Source organism: Sciurus carolinensis, chromosome 1, assembly GCF_902686445.1.
Source record: "Sciurus carolinensis chromosome 1, mSciCar1.2, whole genome shotgun sequence".
Lineage (NCBI taxonomy): Eukaryota > Metazoa > Chordata > Mammalia > Rodentia > Sciuridae > Sciurus > Sciurus carolinensis.
Genome location: NC_062213.1, coordinates 208,295,826 through 208,316,742, shown reverse-complemented (window position 1 = coordinate 208,316,742; position 20,917 = coordinate 208,295,826). Strand labels below are relative to the sequence as shown.

General features: G+C 50.1%; 1 protein-coding gene across 4 annotated transcripts; it reads right to left on the bottom strand.

Annotated features, from left to right (window-relative positions):
• Positions 1-213: 213 nt before the first annotated feature.
• Positions 214-20,464, bottom strand: Cdk11b (cyclin dependent kinase 11B). 4 transcript variants are annotated; one of them, XM_047540591.1, is made up of 21 exons: positions 20,208-20,463; positions 19,437-19,559; positions 19,318-19,364; positions 18,537-18,652; positions 17,370-17,497; positions 16,363-16,501; positions 11,226-11,362; positions 5,848-5,970; positions 5,401-5,496; positions 5,153-5,317; positions 4,886-4,951; positions 4,141-4,316; positions 3,272-3,362; positions 2,378-2,499; positions 2,158-2,263; positions 1,759-1,880; positions 1,558-1,665; positions 1,352-1,468; positions 972-1,120; positions 535-724; positions 214-457 (listed from the first exon to the last, which is right to left on the bottom strand). In XM_047540591.1, exons 3-21 carry the CDS (start codon positions 19,324-19,326, stop codon positions 365-367), a joined length of 2,253 nt encoding a protein of 750 aa, XP_047396547.1. In that variant the 5' UTR covers positions 19,327-19,364; positions 19,437-19,559; positions 20,208-20,463; the 3' UTR covers positions 214-364. The 4 variants fall into 4 exon arrangements, with proteins under 4 accessions (XP_047396547.1, XP_047397308.1, XP_047398090.1 ...); XM_047541352.1 differs by lacking the exon at positions 19,437-19,559 and having other exon boundaries at positions 20,208-20,464; XM_047542134.1 differs by lacking the exon at positions 19,318-19,364 and having other exon boundaries at positions 20,208-20,461.
• Positions 20,465-20,917: the final 453 nt, after the last annotated feature.

The following is a 20,917-nucleotide window of genomic DNA, read 5'->3' as shown; positions in this document are numbered from 1 at the left end:
GCCACACATCTGGGGCTGGACTGGGGCCTAACCTGTGCACAGGGTTAGTCTGAATGCCTTACTCGTCCATGCAGATAGAGGGACAAGCAGAGAACCCCCAGCAGCTCCAGTCCAGGCTGGCCTGTCGGGGGGTGTCTGTCCACACTGGCACCTGCAGACATCACCCTTGCCCACTGGGCAAGCCAGACACGGCTGAAAGCAGTCAGCCTTTCCTTCCACAGCAAGGGAAATGCAATTTAATTCTACAAATGTACAAATCAAAATATAAAAATCACAATGTGGAAGCCAGGTGAGAGGGGGAGTCCCAAGACCGTGGCAGCTGCAGCGGAGGTCAGGGTCCTCGCCAGCAGCCGGGCTGTGGGCTTCAGAACTTGAGGCTGAAGCCGGGGCCTGCGGCTGAGGCGCCCTGGTTGGTGGTGGTGAGGTGGAAGCCCGTCTCCTTCAGGTCGTCCTCCCCCTGCAACGTGAGGGGGTAGGTCAGGGTGGGGCTGCAGCAGCCTGCCCCACGGGGACCCTGTCGGCCGGGCCCCTCACCAGTTGGCTGTAGCCCAGGCCACCCTCAGGGGGCCGGGGGCTCGTGCCCCGCTTCACCCTCTGCTGCTCGCTCTTGGCAGGCCATGTGGGGAACATGGAGGGGTCAATGGGGAGAGGGGTCTCGCGGAAATACTCGTGCTTGAGGCCGTCTTCTGCGTTGATCCTCCTCCCAGGAAAGTAGGTCAGGAACCTGGAGGAAACAGCTCTGGGCTCTGGGCACTGGGCACTGGGCACCATGTGGGATGGGATGCAGTGTGCATGGCTGCCTCAGGGCTCAGGGCCCAGCCTGTGCTGACCAGGTGGTGCTGTGAAGCCCAGGAGGGTGACTACCCACCTCAGAGCCTCGGTGTGTCCCTAGGGCCCAGGTGTGTGGGCTCAGTCAGGGGAGGCACTAGGGCAGTTCTGAAGAGCAGCAGCAGGTCACCTCCAGGACTCACTTGTTCATGAGGTCGAAGCCCTGGTCTGAGAGCAAGGCCCCAAAGCGCTTGCGAAGGTTGTTATAGGGATGCTCACTAAAGGTCATCTTCTTGACAGCTGGGAGGTCATTGTAGCCAGGCCAGATCTTCTCACTAGGTGTCCCCAGGTCCTGGAAGACAGGGATGCCTGAACTGACCTGTCCTGCAGGGAAGGATCCTGCCCATCAGCACAAGGTACCACTGCCTGAGTCACTGGTTCTCAGTGAGGACAGGTCATTGAGAGGCCATACCATGGCCTTGGGCCTGTAGCCCAAACCCATCCTGAACACACCCTGCTGCTGCTTCTTGTGGTGCCAACCAGCAGGGCCAACGTTCACAGCTGGAGCAGAGCCCACACCCACCTTGAACACTTTGTTGATCTGATCAATTTCCGACTTCCCAGGGAACAGGGGCTTCTGCGTCAGCAGCTCTCCGAAGATGCAGCCCACTGACCACATGTCAACAGCTGTGGAGTATTCCTGGGAGTCCAGAGGACACAGGTCAGGCACCTGGGCCAGCATCCCCGGAGGCCACCCTGAGGCAGAGGAGGTCTCAGCAAGGCACTCACCTTGGCACCAAGCAGCAGCTCTGGGGCGCGGTACCACAGGGTCACCACCACTGGGGTGTAGGCCTTCAGGGGCGACCCATACTCCCGAGCCAGCCCAAAGTCACCCACCTGCAAAAACAGGGCAAGCTGTGAGGTGTGGCTGGGCCAGGACTCGAAGGTGAGGCCGAGCCAGGACTCGCAGGTGAGGCCGGCTGGGCTCACCTTGAGGATGCCAGCGTGGCTCAGCAGCAGGTTGGACGTCTTGAGGTCACGGTGCAGGATCCAGTTGTCATGCAGGTGCTTCACCCCACGCAGCAGCTGGATCATCAGGGTCTTCACCTCCCCTGGTAAGCGACAGGGTCACACGCACACCCCACCACAGTGAGCCCCCAAAGGCCCAGGGCCCTTGAGGGTTACGAATGAATCTCAGTAGCAACCAGATTTCTGGGAAGTTTTCTGAGAATGCTTCCAGCCCAGGTGGCCCATGTGCTGCTGGTCACTGTGCACATCAGTGTCCCCACGAGCACTACGAGGACACTGCTCCTGCCTTTGCTCTGAGGCCCCTGTGCTATGGCAGAGGACTGGGCCTACACTGACCTCAGCCGGGCGTCCTGGCGTTACCTGGCAGGAAAGGCTGCTTCATGGTCTCCATGAGGCTCTTGAGGTCGTGCTCCACGTAGTTCATGACAATGTAGATCTTGTCCATGTTGCTGCCCACCACGATCTCCTGGGGGTGAGCCAGCGGGGGGTGTTGGCATGTCCTCCCGCCCACCCTCACGGCCATTGGTTCTCCCACGCCCCTGCCCAGACAGGGTGTGCCAAGGGTGGGGACCAGGCTCACCCTGACAGTGACGATGTTGGGGTGCTGGGCCTTGAGGATGGTGTTGATCTCCCTCAGAGATGTGATCGGGAAGCCCTCTTTCTCCTTCTCCATCTTCAGCCGCTTCAGAGCCACAATTTCATCTGAAAAGAAAGCCGGGTATAGGTGGGCTGAGAAAATGCACAGTTAAGAATTACTGAGGCTTTGATCAGGACTAAGAAGTGCTCGTTATTTCACAGTAGGTGCTCTTGCCCCGGCTATGATCCTGGAGGTAGGAGGATCGATCACAAGTTCAAGTTCAAGGCCAGCCTCAGCAACTTAGCAAGACTGTGTCTCAAAAAATAAAAGGACTGGGGGTGTAGTTCAGTGGTAGAGCAATTGCCCAGCATGCAAGAGGACCTCAGACTGAAAGAAAAGAAATAAAAGCTCCACGTGTGGTCCCGAGGAAGCTTAAAGTCCATCTTCTTGCTATCTAGATAAGCCTGTTGCTCCCGTGGCCTTTCTCCCCCAATAGAGTGCTGCCTGCTGTCAGAAAGCAGTAAGCCAAGTCAGGGTGACCTGTGGTTTCTGGGGCATCGGGTCTCCAGGTTGTTAGGACCTGGTGCTTGCAAGGCACAATGTCGGGGACAGGGACGGGATAGGGTTCAATCCAAAGATCTTGGGGCCATGCTGATGTGAATTCACATTCAGCACACATGGGCTGAAGCTACAGGGACATGGGAGATCAGAGGGTATAGGACCAGTAGCCCAGGCCAGCTGCTGAAGTAGGCCACTCAACACCCCTCCCAGAGAGGGCCTCTTTGGGAACTGGTGCCTGTCACCAGGAATTCCCAGGCTGGGCTTTCACCACTACCTGGACCTCCTCAGGAGAGACCCCTGCCTGCTCTCTTGGGGACACCCTGGGACTCTGCCCACCTGTTTTCTTGTCCTTGGCTCTGTAGACCACGCCATAGGTGCCTTCTTCAATCCTGTTGAGGCACTGGAACTCCTCCACGCTCCGGCAGCCCTGGGGCAGAAGCACGAGCAAGGGTCAGCAGCCACACTGGCCTGAGGCCTCGTCCATGCCCACTCCACCCTGTGCACAGGGCAGGCACACAGAAGGCCGCCAAGTGTCCTTGGAAGGCTGCCGTGTGTGTGTGTGTGTGTGTGTGTGTGTGACTTAGCACCAGGAGCAACTCTGCCCTCTTTTCTTCAGAGACCACCTAGCATGTGAACGTGGAACAAAGGCAGCTCGAGCCAGTGGCCACTGGGCGTGTCCTGCACAGGGCACCCTCTTGACACCTGCAGTGCGCTGCCTGCCCTCACGTCTTGGGCACCCTCCCCTCCACTCACTGGGGCAGGGACCCCGCTCTGTGGCATGAGGCAGGCTCACGTGGCCAGAAGCACAAAGGGGCCAGTGACAGGCCTGCTGCATCTGTCCAAGAGCCTCTTTCCTACCATGGCACCATGGCCAGAGGCCCCACCAGGCCTTCTCCCCTCCCTGCGGCAGCACCACTAGCTGTCACCTTCGTGAACAGAAGTCTACCGGTTTGTGCATCTACACTGATGCTCTCTCAGCACGGTGGGTGCTGAGGAGGCTGTGGTGCCCACCTATCCAGGGTCTAAGCAAGGGCAAAAATGACAGTAAGCATCTCCTGGCACCCAGGACACCTGCTCATACTGCCTTCCACTAGGAAGGCACAGGAGGTGGGCCGCCATGTGTGGCCCAGTGACCTTGCTTTACAGGGGCACTTCTGCTGACACCATGGCAGGGAGTCAGCTCAGGTGCGGGGCAGAGGCCTGACCTGTAGGGCTGGCAGGTATTTGGGCAACTCCTGCTTGAGCTCGATAGGCGACAAGGCTGGGGAGTCAGGCACGTAGTCCCCTTCGGTTGGGGCGCTGCTCTGTGGGGTCCCCTCACCCACTTCTTCCTCCCCTTCTTCACTGTCCCCGGAATCTCGGTCAAATCGTGACTCTGGAACTTTAAAAGTTAAACTTAATTATGAACCAGAAACAAGCAAAGAGCACCAACCCTCCTCCTACTCTGGGGGGCCCCCGAGTGCTGGCAGGGGCCACATGTCCTATCTTCCCCACACCAGGTGCTGCAGCAGGGTCTGCTCCCTGGGCAAAGGGCACCCAGGTCTGTAGTCCCAGCATGCTTGGCTGGCCGGATGCTGAGTTTTGAGGACATGAGCAAGTGCCATGAGGGTGGGCATGCCCAGAATCCATGCTCCAAGCCCCGAGGACAGCACTGCTGCCTGCTGGAGGCCATACCAGGCCTCTGCTCTCAACTGAGTGTCCATCCCTCATGCACAGGAGCTGCTGTCCAGCGCGGCTTCCTTCCCTCTTAGGACTGGACCTGGAGTGGTGCTCCCCAGCCTCCTCCAGGGTCCAAGTCACAGCAGGTGCGCAGAAGGATGCCATGTAGTTGCTAAGTAATTATCAGCACAGGCTGCAGAAGATCACTGCTGTGTCCCAGGGGCCTCTCTGCAGTTCCCTCCATTCTCAGACTCTGAGGCACGACAGGCATGCACAGGGTGAGCTGCTCACCAACCAAGACGTGGTTCTCATCTCCTCGCTCTTCCTCTTCACTCATCTCCTCATCGCTCACTTCTTCTGCAGGAGAGAACAGCGCTGGTCAAGCACTGGCCTGGGAAGCTCCAATACCCTGGCCCCGACAGCTCTAGCTCACACAGTCCCACAGAGGAAGGCAGCTAAATTAGACTTCGGAAGATATTCCTGAAGTTCCCAAACCCTCCCGTGAACACACAATGCTGTTATATCAACAAAAACCATGGAGACCCACTGGTTCCTCACCTGCGGACTGCTCTGAGGCCTCCTCAGAGTTGCTCCCAGTCTCCTCCTCCTCCTCCTCCTCCTCTTCCTCCTCCTCCTCCTCCGACTCCTCACTGGTACTCCCTTCTTCCTCCTCTTCCTCTTCCTCTTCCTCTTCCTCCTCCTCCGAGCCTGAGCCTGACTCTGCTGCAGGAGAGAGCAGAGTCACAAAGTGACCCTCGGCCTTCACTGGGCAGCAACTGTCAGGTCTTGGCCAGGAGACTTGGTACCTGAGGAGGACTCTGCTGAGCTGGTTTTCCTCTCGCTGTCACTGATGTCCTGGAGGTCAGATAGCAAGTCTCTTTCTTCCATTTTCTCTTCTTTCACTTGTGAAACAAACCAGCAAAGATGAATTCAGGGAAGTGTCTTCAGGTTTGCAAAACGGTACCACCCAAAACTCAGACATCACCTCTCACAATGGTCACATTCACTGAGTGAAAAGTTCACCCACATGCATTTAACTTGGAGACAATTCCCAAAATGGCCAGCAACAAATGCCTGTCTCAGCTGAGAACCCTGTCCCTGATCTGTCCTCTTGAGACAGAGTTATGTGAAAGGAAATCATGCAGCTGGGTGTTCCTTAATTTTATAAATTGTTAAGCAAAGTTTTATATTCAAAACCCCCCAGAAGAGAGACACCCTGTGCTGGCTTCAGGCACAGGTGAGTCTGGCCTCACCTGGCTTCCTGCCATCTCCCAGCTCGAAGCGCTCCCTCGGTGGCCGCAGCGGGCTGCGGCTCCAGTGGCTGGCCTTCCCCTTGTCGCTGTAGTCCTCCCTCATTGTACGGTGGTGTGCAGAAACTGGTGCCCAAGGACAGAATGAGAGCTGGTGCTGGCAGTGCCTGGCTACCGCACACAGTCCCCAGGCCCCACACGCCCCTGGCACACATGTGGCACCAACGGCATTGGAGCTACAGGCCGATAAGCCTGGGAGGAAAAGCTCCCAGCCATGGGCTGACCCTGAGCACCCAGGGGACCTTTCAGACATCTTCACTGGCCACACAGGAAGAGATAGGGCAGCATCTGTCTTATGTAACAAGGTGTGCAAATTCCAGGGGAGGGGGCTGGGGAGATAGCTCAGTTGGTAGAGTGCTTGCCTTGCAAGCCCAAGGCCCTGGGTTCCATCCCCAGCACCGCAAAAAAAAAAAAAAAAAAAAAAAAAAAAAAAAAAAAAAAAAAAAAAAAATTCCAGGGGAGGCCTGGGCAGCAAACCGTGGTTAATTCTGGTCAATTTCAGGTCTTAGCAAAGCAGCAGCTGGCCCTGGTCTCCAGGTAGGGAGTTGTACAGAAGTTTCCAGAGCAGCTGCAGGAGGAGGGTGGGAGAGAATCCGGTCTCCCAACACTAGAGACTGTGCCCCACTGCTGCGTCTCACCATAGGAGCGAGGCTGCAGCTGTTGATGCTGTATCCCCCTCTGACTATGGGTGACTTCCAGTGGGTTCACCAGTGGGGACCCTTGTCCCCTGCTTCATTTTTTAATTTTTAATCCCTTTTTGGAAGCTAGACATTTAAGGACAAGGACATTAAAGCACCTGCATACGGGGGAAAACTGGAGAGCCCCTACAGGCCTAGAGACAGGCATAGGCCCGACAGGATGCTCCAGGGTATGTCAGGCTGGTCCTCAGCACTGACAGTACCCATAAGCTCTATAGCAACCAGGCAGTCCCAGGGAGGGTCTCCTTTCTACGGCAATCACAAACGTCCAATTTCCAACAACAACAACATCACAAGACACTCCAAGGAACAGGGAAAAAATAGACCAAGGGAAGCTGTCCTGAAGACCTGAAGGCAGACCACCTGGACAAGATGAGCCTGAGGACACGTGGCAATGGCCTTGAGAAGGGCTGGAGTGCTGCCCACTGGCAGAGCACTGGCCTGGCACACACAAGGTCCTGGGTTCAACCCAGAATCAGGAAGGAAGCAGGAGAAGTCTCAAGATAAAAGGAGGGGGCAAGAGCAGGCCGCCAGCCTCAGCCCTGGGGGAGATTGTGCTGGCAGCTGCACCCGAGCCCTCCATGACCCCCAGTCCATCTGCCTAGCTCCCTGGCAAGGAAACCACCTGCCCTAGGACTGGGGATGGGGGAAGCCTTTACCATGTGCTGCCCTGCTGGCTGTCCAGGTGTGCAGTTGGGCAGAGCTCACTGCACACCAGGCCCAAGAAGAAGAGGACCACGACTGCGGGATGCAGGGCCCATTCGGCCTTGGAGGCCTTGCCATCTACGGTGTGAAGACAGCGTGAGTAGGTTGTTGCTCTGTCCCAACAGCACCATCTGTGAACAGGGCTCCTCAGATCATTGTTAAGAAATTGCCTTTGGGGCTGTGGCTGTGGCTGTGGCTGTGGCTCAGTGGTAGAGCCCTCGCCAAGCACAGGTGAGGCCCTGTGAGGCCCTGGCTTTGATTCTCAGCACCACATAAAAATAAATAAAGGTACTGTGTTCAACTACAAAAAAATTAAAAAAGAAATTGCCTATATATAAACAAGCAAAAATAAGACTTTAAAACAACTGTCTAAAAGAACTACAATAAACAATGCACAATTATGGTAATACGAGTCAAGAGGGAGGAAACCTAAAAAACCCCTCAAATACTCCAGAGCTGAAAGGCACAAATAAAGGAAACAACCATGCGAGGGATTCAGAGTAGATCTAAGCAGGCAAGGAAAAAATCAATGATGCTGAGGACAGGGCAATGGAAACCCAGGCTGAGGAACAGAAAGGAAAAAACTGAAGAAAACTGCATGGCAGGACCAGTCTGTGACTGCAGGAGTCCAGGAAGTGGGAGAGAGAGAAACAGAGATCTGAAGAAACGACACTGAAAACTCCCCATGTGTTTCGGAAAATGTGAATATTAGCATCCAAGAAGTTCAACAAACTCTAAGGAGGATGAACTCAGAAGCCCACAGGAAGTCAGGTTTGGGGGTCACTGTGATCCCAGTGACCCAGGGGACAACGGCAGGAGGGTCTCAAATCTGAGGCCAGCCTCAGCAACTTAGCAAGACACTGTCTCAAAAAAGGAAAAGAAACGCACACAAGGGGATAGAGCTCAGTAGTAGAGCACTTGCCTGGCACGTATAAGTCCTGGGTTCTAGTCCCAGCACTGAAAAACAAACAAACAAACAAACAAACAAACAAAAAAAAAAACAAGAAAAAAGGCCTAAGACAAAGACAAAGGAGAATCATGAAAGCAGAAAGTGACTGGCCACACTCAGGGGATCCTGAGTAAGAATGCCCTCAGATACACGTACCAGACACTGAGCCGGAAGGCGTTGGGCTAATAAATGCCAAGTACCTTAAGGAAAAAACCCTACAGCCAGAAATTCTATAGTGGTTGTATTCAAAATCATTCCTAGGAAGAGAAGGTGAGATTAACTGGACACAGGAGAACCACAGGAGTTTACCATCACTTGACTGTTCTGCAGGAAAATCCCAAGGATGTCCTAGGGAGAACAGAGGGCCCCAGAAGTAAACTCGAAGCCTGGAGCAGGAATAAAAACATCAGTAAAGCTAGCTGGGCAAGTGGCACACGCTATAACCCCAGTGGCTCAGGAGGTTGAGACAGAAGGATCGTGAGTTCAGAGCCCGCCTCAGCAACAGTGGGGCGCTAAGCAACCCAGTGAGACCCTGTCTCTAAATAATATACAAAATAGGAATGGAGATGTGGCTCAGTGGTTGAGTGTCCCTGAGTTCAATACCTGGTAACCCCCGCCCTACACAAAAAATATCAGTAAAGCTAAACAGAGATTAGCACTGGTGTAGCCAACAATTCCAAATCGATTTTTTTGCTTGCTACATGATTTGGTAGGCTATTGTATGCCCATATATATGTATATTTTTTTGGTCCTAGGTATTGATCCCAGGGTGCTTTACCACTGAGCTACATTCCCAAGTCATTTTTATAAATTGTTATTTTGAAATAAGGTCTCATTCAACTGCTGAGGTTGGCCCTGAACTTTCAATCCTCTTGCTTCAGATTCCAAAGTTGCTGAAATTACAGGCATAAGCGACCATGCCTGGCTAAATGTTACTCATTTATATTTATGAATATTCAACATAAAAAATGCAATTTTGTGAGGTCAACAACAAAAACAAGCAAGGATAGAGATTTAAGAGAAGAGGGTTTTACACATTAGTGAACTGAAGATGGTATCAATTCAAATTGGTGTATCACTTCAGAATGCTAAATGTAATCCCCTTGGTATAACAATAAAAATAGGGCTGGGGTTGTAGTTGGGTGGTGGAGTGCTTGCCTAGCATGTGTGAGGCACTGGGTTCAATTCCCAGCACCACATAAAAATAAAAAAATAAAGGTCCATCAATAACTAAAAAATATTTTAAAAAATAGGATAGAGCACTAATTTCCAGAATATATAAAGAACTCAAAAAACTCTACACCAAGAATACAAATAACCCAATCAACAAATGGGCTAAGGATATGAACAGACACTTCACAGAAGATCTACAAGCAATCAACGAACACATGAAAAAATGTTCACCATCTTTAGTAATAAGAGAAATGCAAATCAAAACTACACTAAGATTCCATCTCACCCCAATTAGAATGGCAATTATCAAGAATACAAGCAACAATAGGTGTTGGAGAGGATGTGGGGAAAAAGGTACACTCATACATTGCTGGTGGGGATGCAAATTGGTGCAGCCACTCTGGAAAGCAGTGTGGAGATTCCTTAGGAAACTTGGAATGGACCCACCATTTGACTCAGCTATCCCACTCCTCGGCCTATACTCAAAGAACTTAAAATCAGCATAGTACAGTGACACAGCCACACCAATGTTCACAGCTGCTCAATTCACAATAGCCAGACTGTGGAACCAACCTAGATGTCCTTCAATTGATGAATGGATAAAGAAACTGTGGTATATATATATACAATGGAATATTACTCAGCTATAAAGAATAATAAAATTATGGCATTTGCAGGCAAATAGATGAAATTGGAGAATATCATGCTAAGTGAGATAAGCCAATCTCAAAAAACCAAAGGACGAATGAACTCGCTGATAAGTGGATGATGACACATAATGGGGGGTGGGAGGGGGCAAGAATGGAGGAAGGAGGGACTGTATAGAGGGAAAAGAGGGGTGGGGGGGAGGAAAAAATAACAGAATGAATCAAACACCATTACCCTATGTAGATGTATGATTACACAAATGGTGTGCTGTTACTCCATGTGCAAACAGAAACAACATGTATCCCATTTGTTTACAATAAAAATAAATAAAAAAAATAGATATAGAGTATACAAAAAGGGAATGAGAGAGAAACTTAAAACACTTCACTACAAATTCAACAAAATACCAAAGATAATAGTAACGCAGGAAATAAGGGAAAAAAGGAATGAAGCACATAGAAAACAATAGGAAACAACACACAAGCTCCTGCCCCCAGTCAGTCTTCAGGGAAGGAATTTTGGCACAAGTTACGCCGTGGGTGGACACTGAGAGCAGGATGCTGGGGCCACAAGCCAGCAGGGCCTGTGACTCCTCTCGTGGGAAACTAAGCAGTCAGACGCTCAGCAGAGTAGAGCAGAGGTTCCTGGGCTGCGGAGCTGCTGTTTAGTGGGGATGTCTCATACTTCCAAAAGGAAAGAGTTCTGGACATGGATGGTGGAGAGGGAAGCACAGGTAAATGTACTTAAAAATACTTAAAAATGGTTAAGATGGCAAACACTTGTATTTCAAGTGTTTCAATTTCAAAAACTAGAAAAATAGGGGCAAGGAAAGCACAGGAGCCAAGAACCTAGCTCTTGTATGAACCTAACCATAGCTGGCAGTGGACACTGGACAGCAGCACACTCGCCCGACAGGCCTGACCCTAATCCCTGGTCACAGTGCCCCCATGCCTCATGATGGCCAGCCTCCTCTCCCCTCAGCCTCGGCCCTGCCTCGCAGCCAGCCTCAGGCCAGAGAGACGCACAGGGCACACCCAGGGCAGGGTCAGGTCTGCAGGGCATCTGCGCTAGCCAGTGGCACTCCTGTCATTCTGCTCAGGAGCATCCCAGGGGAGGCCCCGTGGAGAAGGGGCAGTTGCTCTGCCTACCTTCCCTGCGGGCCTCCCGCTCCTTGCGCCGCTCCTCTGCCCGCCGCTCCCGCTCCTTCTGCTCCCGCTGTTCCTTCTGCTGCTCCCTCAGCTTGCGCTCCCGCTCCCGCTTCCTCTCTAACTGCTCCAGGCGGTCCCTGAGGAAGGATGTGCCAGGGCATCAGGCCCACGGAACAGAAACCATGTCTGCCCCTGCGTGGTGTGCTCTCCTCAGCCAGACCGTCTGTGTGCACTGTCACCGCACAGCAGGCCTGAGAGCCCAACACGTGCACCACTTCTGACGGAATGCAGCAGAGCAAAACTAAGCACGGGCAAAACAAGATAAGCTCCTGTCAGAAACCAAAAATTCTGGTGCTAGTGTCTTTCTATCAGTGGCTCTATTAAAACAGTTGGCAAGCATCTCCCCAAGCACATGGGAGAACCCAATATAAATCTAACAATTAGCCAGGCACAGTGGTACATGGCTGTAATCCCAGCCAATTGGGAAGTTGAGGCAGGAGGATTCCAAGTTTCAGGTCAGCCTTGGAAATCAGTGAAATCCTCAACAACTTAGCAAGACCCTGTCTCAAAATAAAAAGGGCTAGGGATGTGACTCACTGGTTAAGTGTCCCTGGGTTCAATCCCCAAGACACCCCTCACCCCACCCAAATCCAACCACCAAGAAGTGAATGTGCACTAGCTACAAAGGAGGCAAAGGAGATTCTGGGAAGGAAAGGGGCCACTTCCACCCATGCCTGAGATAGTGCAGGCTTCAACATGGCATGGAAGGGTAGAAGAGCAAGCTGCCTGCACACATGAAGGCAGGCATCACCTGGCATGCAGGTAGCTTCGGTGACTTGCAAATGTGGCTGGTTGTAACATCAAGTGGCCAGATGTCTAGAACTGATCTGCTGAAGTTAATTTCCCTGTTTCAAGGGCAACTGGAATAGCTAATAAATGTTTCAAAGTATCATTATACACACAAACGATCATGCAGAAGTTGGAGAAATCTGAATAGACAGATATGCTAGATCAGAGCCCTGCACCAAGGACAGTCTGTGTGAGAAGTCTTGGCCAGGGAAAGCTTCTCAAAAAGTTCCAGGATTGCCGAGTTTTGTGTTTATTTTTGTTGTACTGGGGATCACACCAAGGGTCTTGGACATGCTAGGCAAGCACCGAACTATATCTCCAGATCTTTTCTAAAATTTTGAGACAGGTTATCACAAAATTGCCAGGAGTGGTCTCAAACTTGTGATCCTCCTGCCTCAGCCTCAGCAGTAGCTGGGATTCCAAGCACACACCTCATTCAATTTCTTGGTGGTTGCTTTAGAGACTGCAATACACTTCAGATCAGATCAATGCTAATTCCCAGTGAAATATAAAAACTGTTTCATTGTTTCTTGGTTAAGATCAAGTGCAGAACTACTGCCTCACACATCTTTCATCTCGGAGAAGACAGCAGTGACAAGAGCTGGATTTACACTTTTTTTTTGGTACTGGGGATTGAACCCAGGGGCACTCATCACAAACCACACCCCCATTTCTTTTTGTTTCATCGTGAGGCAGGGTCTTGCTAAGTTGCTGAGGCTGGAGTCAAACCTGCACTCGCTCCTGCCTCAGCCTCCCGAGTCACTGGAGTTAGGGGTGCGCCACCGCCACCATGCCTGGTTTACAGACTCTTGTTTACCTTATGTTACCACTTCCAGCACTTCTCTCTCCTTCCTGTGGAATCAAGTTATCATTTGGTGTCACTTCCAATCAGCAGGAAGGTCTCCTCTGGCACTTCCTCCAGGGCAGGTTAGCTAACAATGGATTCTACCAGTCGTGATAGGTCTTTATTACCCTTCACTTTATGATGCAGAGAAGTTGTTCCAAGCAGAGTATCTGTTTTTTTCCTTGACTGCCTTGGAAGGTGATGTCCTTCAATTTCCTGCCTGAGTTGCTTCTCAAGCTCCCCACCCTCCTGCCACCTTTTTTTTTTGGGACTGAACTCAGAAGCGCTCAACCACTGAGCCACATTCCCAGCCGTACTTTGTATTTTATTTAGAGACAGGATCTAAGCTGCTTAGCACCTCACTTTTTGCCGAGGCTGGCTTTGAACTCATGATCTTCCTGCCTCAGCCTCCCAGCTGGGATTACAGGTATGCACTGCCACGCCCGGCTACTGCCACTTGTCAAGTCCCCCCTGGCTCTTACCAGTTGGTTGTGAGGGACTCTGTTTACCCTACTTGAGCTCACGAAGCTACTTGGATACGTAGATAAATGGTTTTTATTAAATGTGGGATATTTTCAACTATTGCCTAGAAAACACTTTCCCCTCGGGACTCCCACGGCACAGTCACAGCACAACAGGTGTTGTCCCCCGTGTGCAGAGGCACTGCCGACTTCTCTTTTTCTTACTATTTTTCTTTTGGTACTGGGATTGAACCCAGGGGTGCCTTACCACTAAGTCACATCCCCAGCCCCCTTTATTTTGAGACAGTCTAGCTCAGTTGCTGAGGCTGGCCATGAATGTGTGACTTTCCTGACTCAGTCTCCTGGATTTCTGGGACAACAGGTGTGTGCCACTGCAGCTGGTTTCTCCTTGTTCTTCAGAGTGCCTGACTTCTACTGCTCCATCAAGCTCCTATTTCCACACCTCTGTCAAATCTAATAGCTGGAACACTCAGCACTGACACTTCTCTTTCTTGACCTGGACCACACTTTCTTCTCTCAAATTTATTTTATTCAAAACTGAACATTTTAGGGCTGGGGAGATAGCTCAGTTGGTAGAGTGCTTGCCTTGCAAGCACAAGGCCCTGAGTTCGATCCCCAGTACCGCAAAAAACAAAAAACAAAACAAAACAAAAAAACCTGGACATTTTAGAAAATAAAATATACCAACTCTGGGTTCTGACTTCCCTCACTGCTAAGATTTCTACAGTGCCTCTGATCCACGTCTGAGGGATTGTGCAATGCTGGCAAGCACGGGGTTCCGACACCTCATGCCAGGAAGGTGTCTCAGTGAGGGTCCAGGTGCTTCTGCTTCTTTGGGACCTTCTTGTGGTGCATCTCCAGGACTAGCCAGTGTGGTGGCTTGAGAATCGTTGAGTGCATGCAGAACATCCCCAGGACTACCTCACACCAGCAGATGATGCTGAGTTTCACCCACTGGTAATAGGTAGGGAGGGTACTCTTCAGCACTGCACATGGAAAGATCCCCACAAACACAGGAGAAAAGCTGGGGGTCCTGTGGCCTGTGCCTTATTGCCTCAGCAGAATCACTACTGACCAAGTTTGGGGTGCAGGGAGCAGCTCCCAGGTTAGAGGGCCAATTCTAGTGCTCTTAACCACAGTTTAGCAGCTTTCCAAGTATATGTACTTTTCAGATTATCTTCTGGTTAGTTTCCAAAGCACAAATGTTTTAATGAATTTTGTACAGCCTTAAGGTGTTTTTTGGGAGAAGACTGGCAGATCTTGTGTATTCCACACCAGAAATTTGCCCAACACACACCCTCTGTTCTTTTTTTTTTTTTTCTGGGTACCAGGGATTGAACTCAGGGGCACTTGACCACTGAGCCACATCCCCACTCCTATTTAGTATTTTCTTTAGAGATAGGGTCTTGCTGAGTTGCTTATCACTTCACTTTTGCTGAGGCTGGCTTTCAACTTTCTACTCTCCTACCTCAGCCTCCCAAGTTGCTAGAATTACAGGCAGGAGCCATAGCACCTGTTCTCTTTTTAAAATGTATGTATTTTCTTAGTTGTTGATGGACCTTTATTTTATTCATTTATTTACATGTGGTGCTGAGAATTGAACCCAGTACCTCACCCATGCCAGGTGAGTGCTCCACCACTGAGTCACATGCCCTCTGTTCTTTCTCCGGCTTTGCCTTCCAGGAAATCTACATGAAAGCTCAAAGCCCATCCCCCAACCTTGACTCCCATCGCAATCCTCCCTTGCTGGACAAGTCACACTTGGAACTCTGCAGTAGGTGGGATGGACATGGACACCCACACTGCTGGAGACCTGTATCCCCCCACTGGCCTCAGACTGCTGCTGCTGGGCCACATGTCTCCCACCCTGCTCTGCATCAAGAGCAACCAACACTTTTCTCATACACTGTTTAGTGCTGCCTGCTGGAAATGGGCAATACTTCCACCTTTCATTTCAGACACCCTCCTCCCATGTAGCAGGCCAGCTCTGAAGCTGTTCCTGGAAATGAATCCAATGCACAGGAAGTGGACTCAGCATTCAATCTCGCCTGGGCCATAGAGAACAGACCTGGGCTAAGGCAAGGCCTGTTCCTGGGAGTCCAAGCTGACCCAGAGGCACCTGAAAGTAATGTGACATCCCAGCTCCCAGACTATCCAAAGGCCCTGGTGTCTGCTTTTATTTTCCTGTCCTCATGTGTCTGAAAGAACTGGAGTCTATTTTTTATGTGACCCAACGAACCCTAAGCAATCTATTTTCTGAAGTGAGACCACCCAAAACAGTCATACTGAGCAGGTGCTCAGGAAGTACCAGTCAAATAAATAAACCATGCCACCACCAGACTTCTCTGGAGCACTGTCCTGTGAGGGTTCACAGATGTGGACTCACTGACTTTCAATTTACTCCACTCTTTATCATGACCTGAATCAACCTACCCTTGAAACCACGTAGACCTCATGTTCCCCCTGTGGGAAAGTTACTCCCGTCCTGATGCAGAAGAGTCGGGCATTCTTGAGGAGCAACTCCTCGCCACACCTCCCTCTTCATCTCCAGGGACTCACACGTGTCCTAATCCTTACCTCCTCGTGCCTGAATCCCCACCCGTGACCTCCAGCGCTGCCCTGCAGTATTCCTTCCCCTGCCGCACCACTCTGAACTGAGGCTCTCAGTAAGGTAAAACCCTTACTGGCTAATGATGACCTCATACCAGCCTTGAATGGGAGGTTGACTCAGATCTGGGGCTTTCGTCAACTTCTCTGTCAATCCAGACCCACCTGTCTCACTTCCTACAGGGTACTTCTCATGGTGACCACCAACCGAAGTCTACTGCACTGCGCTCCTCTGTCCACACACGGCTCCGCACTGACCCTCGGCACCATGCTCAGGTGCCGCTCCTCCACTGCCTCGACAGGACCCTGGACACCACAGCCCTGGACGAAAGTTCCGTGATGGACCAGGACTCACCGCTCTCTCCTGGAGTGCTCTCTTGCCATCTCCCTCCTCTTCTGTCTTTCCCATTCCCGGCGTGCTTTATCCTGCTCTTCCCGATGGCGTTTCCGACGCTCGTGTTCTCTTTCCTTTTCTTTCACTCTAGCATGCTTCCCTGATAAGAAATAATGAGTGTCATGTAAAGAAAGCTTCATTTCTTTTTATTTTTTTGGTGCTGGGGATCGAACTCAGGGCCTTGGGCTTGCAAGGCAAGCACTCTACCGAATGAGCTATCTCTGCAGCCCCAAAAAGCTTCATTTCTGAAAACTTAATTTGAAGAGTGAATCCAGAAAAAGAAATAATAACTTGGAAAAGCAATTTTTATGTTGACTTTGTTACCTAAAGTGCAGCCAAGTGCAGTAGTGCACAGCTATAACCCTACCAACCTCACAGGATAAGGCAGGGGACTGCGAGTGTGAGGCCAGCCTGGGCAGCTGGGTGAGACTCGCCTTACCAAAAACAAACAAAAAGGGCTGAGCAGTGAAGCACCCTGGGTTCAATCTCCATGCCAAAAAAATAGAAATAAGTAAATAAAGTAAACGAATACATAAAACAGTTTTCTTCCTTTATTTGGCAGACTTCTATATCATGTCATAAAACTAAATTAATTAACCAACTGCATTTCTAATAATTAAATTTAAAAAAGGCCCTGGGTCAGTGTTCCTAGTACCCCTTAGTACCTCTTGGTACTGGCATAAAATTAAACCTCTAAATAACTCAAAGTCATTATTTGAACTTGACCAAACACTCATTTGTATGTGTGTTTCCCCTAGAATTATTCAATTATGATTATTTTCCAAGGAGATAAAGTATTCCAAAACAATGTAATGAGAGAGAAAAAAATACCAGAAGGAATATGAAATGGTTATTTTAAATGAGTTTATATTTTTTGTTAAAATTCTACCCCCATTCTCTGTACTCTGGAGAAGGCAGATCACAAAATCAGAAACAAACACATGAGAAAAACTAAAGACTAGCGGTACCCCCTTCTGTTGAATGGCTGCGATGCCTGCGTTTCTCTTTTCTCTTTTCATCTTTCCTGTGATGGGCCTTTTCTTTCCGAGACATCTGCTGGGGTGGTTTGATAGCCAGAGAATCATCTTCCTCTCCTCTGAAATAAGATACAAGACAAAAAAATCAGGATTCACAACAGAATAAAACTGCATCTGAACAATCATTTAAAAAAATACATTAGGGGCTGGGGCTATAGCTCAGTGGCAAAATGCTTGCCTAGTATGTGTGAGGCATTGGTTCGATGTGTAGCACCACATAAAAATAAACAAATAAAATAAAAGCATTCTGTCCACTGACAATAACAATGATGACAAAAGAATCTACAGTTTGCATTTAAATTAAAAAAAAAAAAAAAAAAAAAAGATAATTAGCTGGATATAGTGGCCACACCTGTACTCCCAGCTGCTCAGGAAGCTGAGGCAGGAGAATCACAAGTTTTAAGTCAGCCTGGGCAATTTAGGAAGACCCTGTCTCAAAATAAAAAATTAAAAGGGCTGGGGAGGTAGTTTAGTGGTATAATGTCCCCAGCTTCGATCTCCAATACCAACAAAAAATAAAGAAACAAGCCATTTTAAGACTTAGATGAAAAATAATATGCGAAACAAAAATGCTTTTCTAGGGTGTGAGGGGAGTGTTCATTACTTGACTGCAGCAATGATTTCATGAGCATATAAAAAAATGTATCAAATCAGGGGGCTGGGGTTGTGGCTCAATGGTAGGGCACTTGCCCAGCATGTGTGAGGCACTGGGTTCAATCCTCAGCATCACAAAAATAAAGTATTCATAACGCCACCTTCTTAATGGGCTGAACATTTCTGACTGTGGCCCTCTCAGCATTCTACTTTAGATACTTGTGCAGAATCTTAAACTTTCAACATTGGGCAAACATCTAAACATATGACCTAAACGACGCTGGCCTGACTGAAGAATTATCACAGAGACATGAACACATGCTCATTCAGTCTTTGCATAAGAAAAGAGAGTGGAGTGACAATGGACACCATATAGCCTTGACTGTGAGGGAAACCTGAAATCACACCATTTTTCAAGTGACTCTGAGAACAGTCAAGCTCTTATTCATGTAGAGTGCTCCCCACTCTGTTCACTCTTGCTCCTCAATGGCTGTGCATTCTCACCTGTCTTCCATTGAGTCCTCACGTCGGTATGGTGAGTTTCTGATTGTAATCTCCATGCGGTGATCTCTCAGCTCCCCCTCCTCAAGGGAATCCCGTTTGGAATCCCGGTCATCAGACTAAGAAACAAAGAGAAAATTCGTCATTTTCTTATAAACATATTTTAACAATAACCAAACTTTGTGAACATACCAAAAGAAACTTTCACACATATTTTGAAAAGCCAAATATTATAAAATATAAAGTCATTCAAATCCCATGGCATTAATATTACAACTCTCTGTAACCCAAAACTTGGGGTATGAAATTTAAAACCAGCATATATGACAAATGATATTAGACTCTGTTAGTTGCCTATGAATCAAAACTGAGACTTAAGTCACATTTTATACACCAAATACCTCAGATACCTCATATAATACTTATACATACTTCGAAATAACCTATTCCTAATCTTATCAGAAGAGGTTCCTATGCCAATACCTCTTATCCAATTACTAAAAAGCTTTTGAGCATGTTACTATGCAAATAAAGAAAAATACGAAAGATATTAATTTCAAGGGAAGTCCCACTATATTAAAAATACTTGGAAATGGTATTATGAATATGCTAATAATGAAATGAGAAAAGTTAGTCTGGTTGCACTAATGATTCTAGGTTCAGAACATTTTATTCTCCATGTAGACATTCTCATCTAGACAGAGCTTCAGTGTTATCAATCTGCTTCAATGTAAACTGAGTATGTGAATGTTTTTGTTAATTTTTAGAATAGATTTGGGCTCACCTGTGACATTTGGAAGTACAAAAGAACTTCACCGAAGAAGCGTTGTTCTAATGGAAAAATGAGGGCAAAGAAATTAAATCTCCTTTAAGAAAACCACTTACTTAAAAAACATAGCTTACATTTTTTAAGCGTTTTATCTCTGCTTTCTCCTCTTGTTCCTTCCTTCGTTTCTTTCCTGGAGAATTTCATCTAAAGTTTTCACTTTCCAAGAGTCCTTTTCATCACCCATTTGAGTTAAAACGCTGCAAAAAGAAACATAATTCAAGCGACCTCGGGACACAGCAAACTGTGGTTTGATGCTCTGCTGCTTCTGAGCCTATTCACTTTTGAGCTTTCAGAATAAGTCTTCGTGAGGAGGCCTCTGAAAAGTGACTGTTGGCCTCTCCTTTCTTTTCTCATTCCTGTAAAATCTCGAGCAACTTCGTTCAGTAGGCTTTTCCACATAATGGGAATAACACCTACCTAATGGTATGGTTCGAGGATTACAGGAGATCATCCAGCTAAAAGCTTAGTTCAGTGCCTGGCACTCATCAAGCACTGCCCTTGGGGTCAAAAGAACATGTCGGAAAGACCATTCGGGCTAAATGATGGCACTGGCCGCTGGACAGCTGCACCGTCCGTCACAGGGTACGGGGGCGCCTGGCGAGGGAGGTGCTCGGAGAAGGTGCGCCCGGCTCCCACTTCCCGGTTCAGCCACGGGCCGGCTCCGGAAAGTGCCGGGGCCCGCCACCCCTTCCGCGCAAAGTTCGGCGCGGGACGAGACTGGACAGCTGAACGGGGTTGTCGCTCGCCGCCAAACCCACGCCCCACAGAGGCCCGAGGCCCGATCGCACCCGAGACCTAGGGGGCGCAGGCCATCCTGCGCTCCCACGCCCGGCACCACCACTCACCCCTGCGCCGCCGCCGCCGCCGCCGCCGCCGCCGGTCCCGAGCCTGAGAAGAAACAGCGCCCGGCGCGCGCCTGGAGCGTCGTCACTTCCTGCTTCGGCGCCTGCTGATGACGCACGACAGCAGAGCCGGGGGATCTCCGGCCCAGGATTCCGAGAGAAACAGCGCCTGGAGCGTCGCCACTTCCTGCTCCCGCGCCTGCTGATGACGCACGATAGCAGAGCCGGGGGATCTCCGGCCCAGGACTCCCGAGAGAAACAGCGCCTGCCGCGCGCCGCGAGCGTCGTCACTTCTTGCTTCGGCGCCTGCTGATGACGCACGACAGCAGAGCCGGGGAAATCTGCGGCCCAGGATTCCGAGAGAAACAGCGCATGGAGCGTCGTCACTTCCTGCTCAGGCGCCTGCTGATGACGCAGAGGGTAAGCAACTTCCACTTCATGCCCAGAGGCAAGGAAGCGGCCGCCTCTGGTCTTGAGCGTCACGGACAGGTGACGCAGGTGTCGTGGCGCTGGGGGCGACGTCAGGTCCGGTCGGACGCTGCGCACGCTGGGGCCGGCCGCACCCTCCGTGCTGCACTGCCGCCGGGCTCGTCAACCCGAGGTGGGCGCGCCGCCTTCGCGCCGAGCTCTCGGTTGGGAAAAGCAGCGTCCGCCCGCGGCCCGAGGAACCCGGGTCTGCTCCGAGCCCCCGCTCTGGGCCACCGCGCCGCGCG

Coding starts and splice junctions, on each gene's coding strand:
- Cdk11b (XM_047541352.1), bottom strand. Junction 4,952..5,152: donor GGCCTCAGAGCAGTCCGCAG/GTGAGGAACCAG, acceptor TCTCTCCTGCAG/AAGAAGTGAGCGATGAGGAG. Junction 1,666..1,758: donor GCCACGCTGGCATCCTCAAG/GTGAGCCCAGCC, acceptor CTGTTTTTGCAG/GTGGGTGACTTTGGGCTGGC.